This window comes from Xenopus tropicalis, chromosome 7, assembly GCF_000004195.4.
Source record: "Xenopus tropicalis strain Nigerian chromosome 7, UCB_Xtro_10.0, whole genome shotgun sequence".
Taxonomy (NCBI): Eukaryota; Metazoa; Chordata; class Amphibia; order Anura; family Pipidae; genus Xenopus; species Xenopus tropicalis.
This window is the reverse complement of record NC_030683.2, coordinates 117,071,171-117,078,451: the sequence shown is the minus strand read 5'-3', so window position 1 is coordinate 117,078,451 and position 7,281 is coordinate 117,071,171. Positions and strand designations below refer to the sequence as shown.

General features: G+C 38.6%; 1 protein-coding gene across 1 annotated transcript; it reads right to left on the bottom strand.

The window, feature by feature from the left end:
- Positions 1 to 1,132: 1,132 nt before the first annotated feature.
- LOC100490816 (ADM) lies at positions 1,133 to 6,000 on the bottom strand. Its single transcript, XM_002934624.3, has 4 exons — positions 5,871 to 6,000; positions 3,512 to 3,614; positions 3,243 to 3,410; positions 1,133 to 2,722 (listed from the first exon to the last, which is right to left on the bottom strand). Exons 2-4 carry the CDS (start codon positions 3,601 to 3,603, stop codon positions 2,485 to 2,487), a joined length of 498 nt encoding a protein of 165 aa, XP_002934670.1. The 5' UTR covers positions 3,604 to 3,614; positions 5,871 to 6,000; the 3' UTR covers positions 1,133 to 2,484.
- Between the last annotated feature and the right edge of the window lie 1,281 nt (positions 6,001 to 7,281).

The window sequence follows — 7,281 nt, the reverse complement described above, 5'->3', positions numbered from 1 at the left end:
CTGAATAATAAGCAAGCTAGAGGGTATTCCAGGGGTGACTCACCAACCACCCCTTCTGGTGCAGCAAGCACTGACAAATACTGATGGCACTGCATTCAAGTGTAACTCTTTACATTCACTGCAGTAAAGTGTAACACATCTTCATTCTATGAGTGCAAAGAGTTCTGGTCACAACCAGGTGGCGAAGGTGAAAAACAGGGTGCTTTGGGCTTTTTTTTTCGCAGGTAGCTTCTATCATAAATGAGGCCTTAACAATGAATATCACTGTCCCACTACTGTCTAGAAGTGTGATTAAATCTTGAGTAGAAATGGTACAAAAACATGGTAGCGGCAAAAGAAACAAAGGTGAAATAACTTGTGTGTAGACATGGAGAGGCAGTGACTTGGGGAAAGTTGGGGGTGATACATTGATGTGACATGATTGGGATGAAGAGTTTTGGAATAGGTGATATTACTGTGTCAAAAATGAGGCTAAATGAGAAGAGGTGAGATGAGTTACAATATCTGAAATTAACTAACCCTTACATGAAAGGCAGATAGGGACAATGGCACAACAATGGCAGCCCTATGTGTCTAAGATGGGCAGTTCTGTGTGCACGGCAAGCTACCACCATCATACCCTACAGTCTATTTAAGGAAGACTGGAACTAGGGTGTAGTTTCCCTTTCTTGATTGGCTTCTTGACAGACAACATACTCTTAACTTGAAAACAAATGTTGTTTATCACATGTTTATAATGCAGGTGAAGGCAACTCGGGGAGATTAGTCGCCCGCGAACAGGGAGTTTTGTCGCGGGCGACTAATCTCCCCGTGTGCCAGAGCCCTTAGGAGTCAAGGGATAGTAGGAATTGTATAGTGTTTCCTGATATCAGTATATCAGGCTTGTGTTGTACCATGGTGCAAAGTTCCTGTAACTGTAACATATGAAAATCAGACATTGGCTTTCAAACAGCCAAACTGAATTTTTAATTACATTTCCCTCTATGTTCTATATGTGCTGAACCAATCAAAGCAAGACACTCATTGGCTGCACCAATAAACTTATTCAATGGAAATTAGTTCAGAAATATCACATTCTGCAATACACATTGATACCCCCATAAAACATATGGAAAAATGACACACAAAGCGATTTTGTCTGTAGAAATATTTTTTACTCTGTGGACAAATCTTGTAGATCTGTAACCATTTGGTTTCCATATTGTTCTTTCTTCCAATACAATCTGTACCCCCCCCCTCAATCAAATATATAACTTAGAAATTTAACTTAAATATACAAATAACTATAAAATCTATAAATACAAGTATTGTGTGCATATATTTACATTCATATTTTATATACCATATTTACAATCTGAACTACCCCAAATGTGTAAGGGAGGAGGGGAAGCAAGCATATGATGTAGTTTAGCTGTAGTGTTTCTCTTAGGAAGAAGGAATGTTTTCAAGAAGCTGTATTGCTTTGTCCTTCTGACCTCTAGAAGCAACAAACATAGGGCTTAAGTTGCCAAACTAGTGGAACTTTGGCCCATTTGGCTACCCAGGTGTTGATCACATTTAAGGCCTGTACAGACCCATCTGGACTATCAAAAGCTATTGTGATTTTGCAGCTAGCTAGACCCATATCTGACAGAGCTGTGACCAGATATCAATTGGGCAGGCCCTCATCTTGACCCCATACAGTAGCCAGTAAGCTGCAAACTCTGTCCTGAGTAGCCGAGTCACAGGATAAGACTTATCTAAAAAAGGGGGATATAATGCAGCAGAGAAGTAAACCAGTTACTAACTAAACAAAATATGCCAGAGGAATTTTAGGGAGGCAACGTCAGCATGTACTAGGAATTAGGTTTATTTTATCCATTTTCCTCCTTGCAAGTCCAACATGTCTGACCAAGCTTAGTTGTTGAACTGTAAACCTATTTCTAGGGGTGGATATGGATGTTGGGGTAGTTCTATAACAGCTGCAGGTCAACCAGCCCTGCTTTAGACACTCAAGTGCAGCATTGCTCCTTTTGTTTCTGACCCGGCATCCCATTATTTTCAGAGAGTGTAGTCATTTCATCTGCAAAAAGCAAAGCATTTAATTTGATTTCATTCTAAATATCATGTGGTGGATGCTATGGTTGGCACACTGAGTTACACAGTAGTTTACAAGCAGGTTATCTCACTATAGCTTGATACGATACTCCTTATTATAGTAGTTTCACAAAGCATGGGAATGGAGAATACAGCTTGGCTCTTCAATAACTAGGTAAATCAGTGAATAGATTGTTCTACTACAGGTTTCACTACACGCTCATCTTCTGCTTCTGTGACTAGTTGCTTACAGTCTGACCACCCAGGAGCCCGTGTCCGAGGTAGGGATTTGGCTTTTCTCCACAGGAAGTCCTAAAGACCACAAATTCTGCTCTACTTATTGTTAGATTCCATGCTGCATTATTCTTGGTTTTGTGGGAGTAAGCGTAATGGTCCACAGAATGCTTCTTATGTGGCCAGTAACATCCCTGGTAAGTCAGTTCGCTTTTTATTCTGTTGCAATGAGCGGCGTCTCCTTCCATATCCTAAAGGATCCTTGGTATCTCTGTTGGAGCCATCTTTATAGCCATTGTTTCCAAGGCGGTATAGCATGCTGGCCAAGTTCTGTATTTGACAAGTGCCCAGGTGGCAGCCACGCATGGATATTGGTGAGATATAGCGCTTTTCTCTAGGACGAAGAAGGGAGCTGGAGAAGACAAATTTGATATTAGGTCATGATTGTCACTATGTTTTTATTCATGATGAAATATTTATTTTTGTAAATCTATAACAAACAGGTTGGTTATTCAATATTTTGATTTAGTAGGAGGAGAAAGTTGCCCAGGGCTATTAACCCATAGTAATAAATCATTCACTATGTGCATTCACTATGGAAATTGGAAGACCTGAGCAACCTTTCCCTGCACCCTAATAAATACTTTCATAAAAAGGTCCTGAGAATGGACCAGTTTCAATCTAAAAACTTCTTTAAACCCACAATATAGTCGAAATACCCAGTAAAAAATAAAAAAGATCCCGAGAATGGACCAGTCTCAATGTGAGAACTTCTTTAAACCCCACACTATAGTGGAAATACCCAATAAAAAATAAAAAAGATCCAGAGAATGGACCAGTCTTAATGTGAGAACTTCTTTAAACCCACAATATAGTGGCAATACTAAGTAAAATACAGTAAAAAACAATATCACAACAAATATATTATGTACCTTATATGAGTATTAATGCTGTTTATGGAATTGTCTCTTGGTTTATAGTCCTTAATGAGCTCTGTGGGTATGTGACCATCTGCAAGTTCTTTCCCTGTTCCACCTGGCTGCTTACTTCCAAACCCTCTTATTTTGTCCAGGAATGATACAACTGGTGGAGGCATCCGTCTATACAAAATTGAAAAGAAAAAAAAAACTTATAAATACTGTAGATGTAAAACAATGGGAGTATTTTGAATCACAGCCATGGGAATCACTAATGTGTTTACCTGTCTCTGTTGTCCATCCAGAGAGCATTACAGAGATTAAGGCTGATTGCCATCACAAGCAAAGGCAACGCAAAGCTTCCATGTGCGACCATGACTCACAAACCTGGAACAGCAAAGCAAAGGGGAAAATAAATACACTAATTAGAGTTTCACACAGCTGCAGTTAAACAATGAGCGGGCAGCTTCCTCTGAGCGGTCTAAAGTTACATTGTAAGTGCCAGATGCCCACTAAACACTTGGACAATGATCAGCGCAAAGGATGGTGTTTCAGTTCTACGTAGTTTAGTTCCTGAGGAAATTTTAAATGCACAGTTAGGAGGGGAGACAGTATTCCCCATTAAAGGTTATTGTGCACTTTCTGAACCGGGATTACACAAATCCATGATTTATGCAACCCTCAGGTATCAACTGGTAACCCAAACACCTTAATCCATTAATGAGCAGAACAGTTCCTGCCGAGAGCCTTTTCCCTAGAATAATTCCAGTTCCTGATTTTAATGACGTAGAACATGGGCTAACGCCATATAATTATCTTCCTCATTATATATAATTGTAGTAGCTTTTTTATGGATTAATAGGATGTTTTTCTATTTTTACCTTATTTTTGCACACTTTACTTTATTATGTATAAATAAAATAAATAAATACTCATATAGGATATATAATATATCTGTTGTGATATTATTTCCTACTGTATTTTACTTAGTATTGCCACTATATTGTGGGGGTTAAAGAAGTTCTCACATTGAGACTGGTCCATTCTCAGGACCTTTTTATGAAAGTTTTTATTAGGGTGCAGGAGCAAGAGAAAGGTTGCTCAGTATAAATACATTCATATGTTTATTATTTGGTACATTTATTTATATTTTAAACAATATTATTTGCATTTATTGAGGGGGCTATAACATGGATTATCTATAATGTGGGTACATTTTTACTTTTTGTGAACCTCTAATCATTCACAGCCTAATTACCTATCTCCTTTCCTATTGCTAATGTCAATACCCCATATATACTGACTGACTGTCTTTAATTGTCTTAAAAGGAGTCCTCCTCCCAAAAACAACAAAAGAACTTGTAATTCAAAATAACTTTCCGATATACATTTACATAAAATTTCCATTGGTTTTAAAGTTATTTGTAAATGTGTAAGTGTTACTGAAATCAGTAGTAATTTACATTCTCTGCACTGCTGGCTCTGACTCCTGAAACAATGTAGTAGAAGCCTGCTGATTGACAGATCCCAGAGGAGAACAGAAGCTGGCTACATTGCCAGACCCAGAGAATGGCTTTCATTGCAATTACATCAACAAATAGCATAAGAATATGCTGGTTATAACTTTATTAACAGGGATTTGCAGCTCTGTACAATCTTATAATGTAAGCACACACAGAGAGGGCATGTATTATAATAAATACAATGAATAAGTATAAATACACAGAGATTAAGTGCAATGTGGTATAAAACACAGTAGAAAGGAGTTCGCTGTCCCTCAGAGCTTACAATCTAAGCGACATAAATAATATCAATTTAAATAGAGAAAAATAATTGGGATTTAACCACCATCTACTCTTTTGGTTCTAACTTCTTAGACAGTAGGTGACCCAAGCCAATTAACAATAAGAATACATTGGCAAGGTAAATTTCATAAAACACTTGTTGGTAGAAAGATCATTTGTGTTGCAGGTGGTGGATTTAACATGAAATAAATGAGCAGCAAATACATCCATGCCACATTCTACAGCAATCTACCCTAGACTTTTTATTTACCTAATGCTATCTGTAAAATAAAATACAGTAAATAGAACCTTGGAAGTGTAAAATTGTTCCCTTGCCCTGTTCAGTACATGCATTTTGGCTTGGGATTGGTTCTATTCCAGAAAAGTCATGCTGCAACCCCCCTATTAAATTGCATCAGAAAATGCCTCTCGTTACAGCAGAATCAGCAAGCCTCTACCCGCTGCTGAGAGATTTACAATTAGTGGTTAAGGTGCATGTTCCACCGGTGGCTAAATTAGTTCAAAAGAGCCGAAGCAATGCAATTAGGAGGCTAAATCTTTAAATTCCTTTTAAAATGAAAATAAACTGAGCAGAATACAAAACCTTAACCGATTTGTGGCAAAATTATTTTGTTTAGAAATTCTTTATATTGGGGATTTCTGGGTAATACCGCTGTTTTTTTAATTTATGTATTAAAATAGATACATCATTGCTTATTATAGTCATCTACATGCATAAATGGAATTTAGCATGCGCAGATGGAGTTTGTTGAATATCAGTCTTTTTCTACAATATACTTTATGCTTAAGAGGATGATTAATATTTTATATAAATAATTAAAAAATTGGTGCCTCTTACCTTTTGGGATATTGGTACAAATCCTTAGAATCCTCAAGTCCTAAGCAAAGTAGTTGGATCTTGCAGGCAAGTAGCTGTTGGTGGCAGGATCTGTCCCCTTGTGCTTGCAGCTGTGCTGCAGTCTCTTTTATATCTTGCCTGACGCCTGACCTGGTGAAAGGAAGAAGGAGAGGGGGGCACGTGCTTGGTGATGTCAGACACACGGGGGCATAAACAAATGACTCACATATACGGTAGAAGTGCATTGTTTTGTTTGGAGCCAGTTAATGCATATCTGTCAGCCCTGAGCCCTGCTGGTTTTTCTGTAGTATTTCACACGCTTATTCATACAGTCAAAAGCAGCCTTGCAAAGGTGTGTGTTGGTGATCATGTAGGCATAAACCAAGCACAGGCTGAAAAGCAACAGGCAGTTGCATTTTATGTATGCAGAAACATATGTAAATGTATTAGCAAAGGAAAGGGTTACACTTGTATAGAAGTTGGCAGCTGACTTGAGAGTTTATATACTTTGGTGCAACTGAAAGATCACCTTAGAGCCCATAGACAAAGCAGTTGTATCGCATGGTTGCACTTACCTTCTTGCGCTGGAGCAAAAATCAAGTGCAGTGTGCAAAATGCATTGTTGGCAGGTACAGAATCAAGAGCAAAGTGCAAAATGCATTGTTAGCAAGTGCAAAATCAAGTGCAGTGTGCAAAATGCATTGTAAGCAGGTGCAAAATCAAGTACAATGTGCAAAATGCATTGTTGGCAGGCGCAAAATCAAGTGCAATGTGCAAAATGCATTGTTGCCAGGCGCAAAATCAAGTGCAATGTGCAAAATGCATCGTTGGCAGGTGCAAAATCAAGTGCAATGTGCAAAATGCATTGTTGGCAGGTGCAAAATCAAGTGCAATGTGCAAAGTGCATTGTTGGCAGGCGCAATATCAAGTGCAATGTGCAAAATGCATTGTTGGCAGGCGCAAAATCAAGTGCAATGTGCAAAATGCATCGTTGGCAGGTGCAAAATCAAGTGCAATGTGCAAAATGCATTGTTGGCAGGTGCAAAATTAAGTGCAATGTGCAAAGTGCATTGTTCGCAGGTGCAAAATCAAGTGCAATGTGCAAAATGCATTCTTGTGAGGTTCAAAATCAAGTTCAATGTCCAAAATACATTGTTGGCAGGTGCAAAATCAAGCGCAATGTGCAAAGTGCATTGTTGGCAGGTGCAAAATCAAGTGAGATGTGCAAAATGCATTGTTGCCAGGTTCAAAATCAAGTGCAATGCGCAAAGTGCATTGTTGGCAGGTGCAAAATCAAGTGCAATGTGCAAAATGCATTGTTGCCAAGCGCAAAATCAAGTGCAATGTCCAAAATGCGTTATTGCCAGGTGCAAAATCAAGCACAGTGTGCAAAATGCATTGTGAGCAGGTG

Bases quoted from the DNA above. Each gene is read 5' to 3' on its own strand.
- LOC100490816 (XM_002934624.3), bottom strand. From the start codon at position 3,603: ATGGTCGCACATGGAAGCTTTGCGTTGCCTTTGCTTGTGATGGCAATC. The intron at 3,411-3,511 runs GTAAACACATTA...AATTTTGTATAG, and splicing joins TGGATGGACAACAGAGACAG to ACGGATGCCTCCACCAGTTG. The intron at 2,723-3,242 runs GTACATAATATA...TGTCTTCTCCAG, and splicing joins AGCATTAATACTCATATAAG to CTCCCTTCTTCGTCCTAGAG.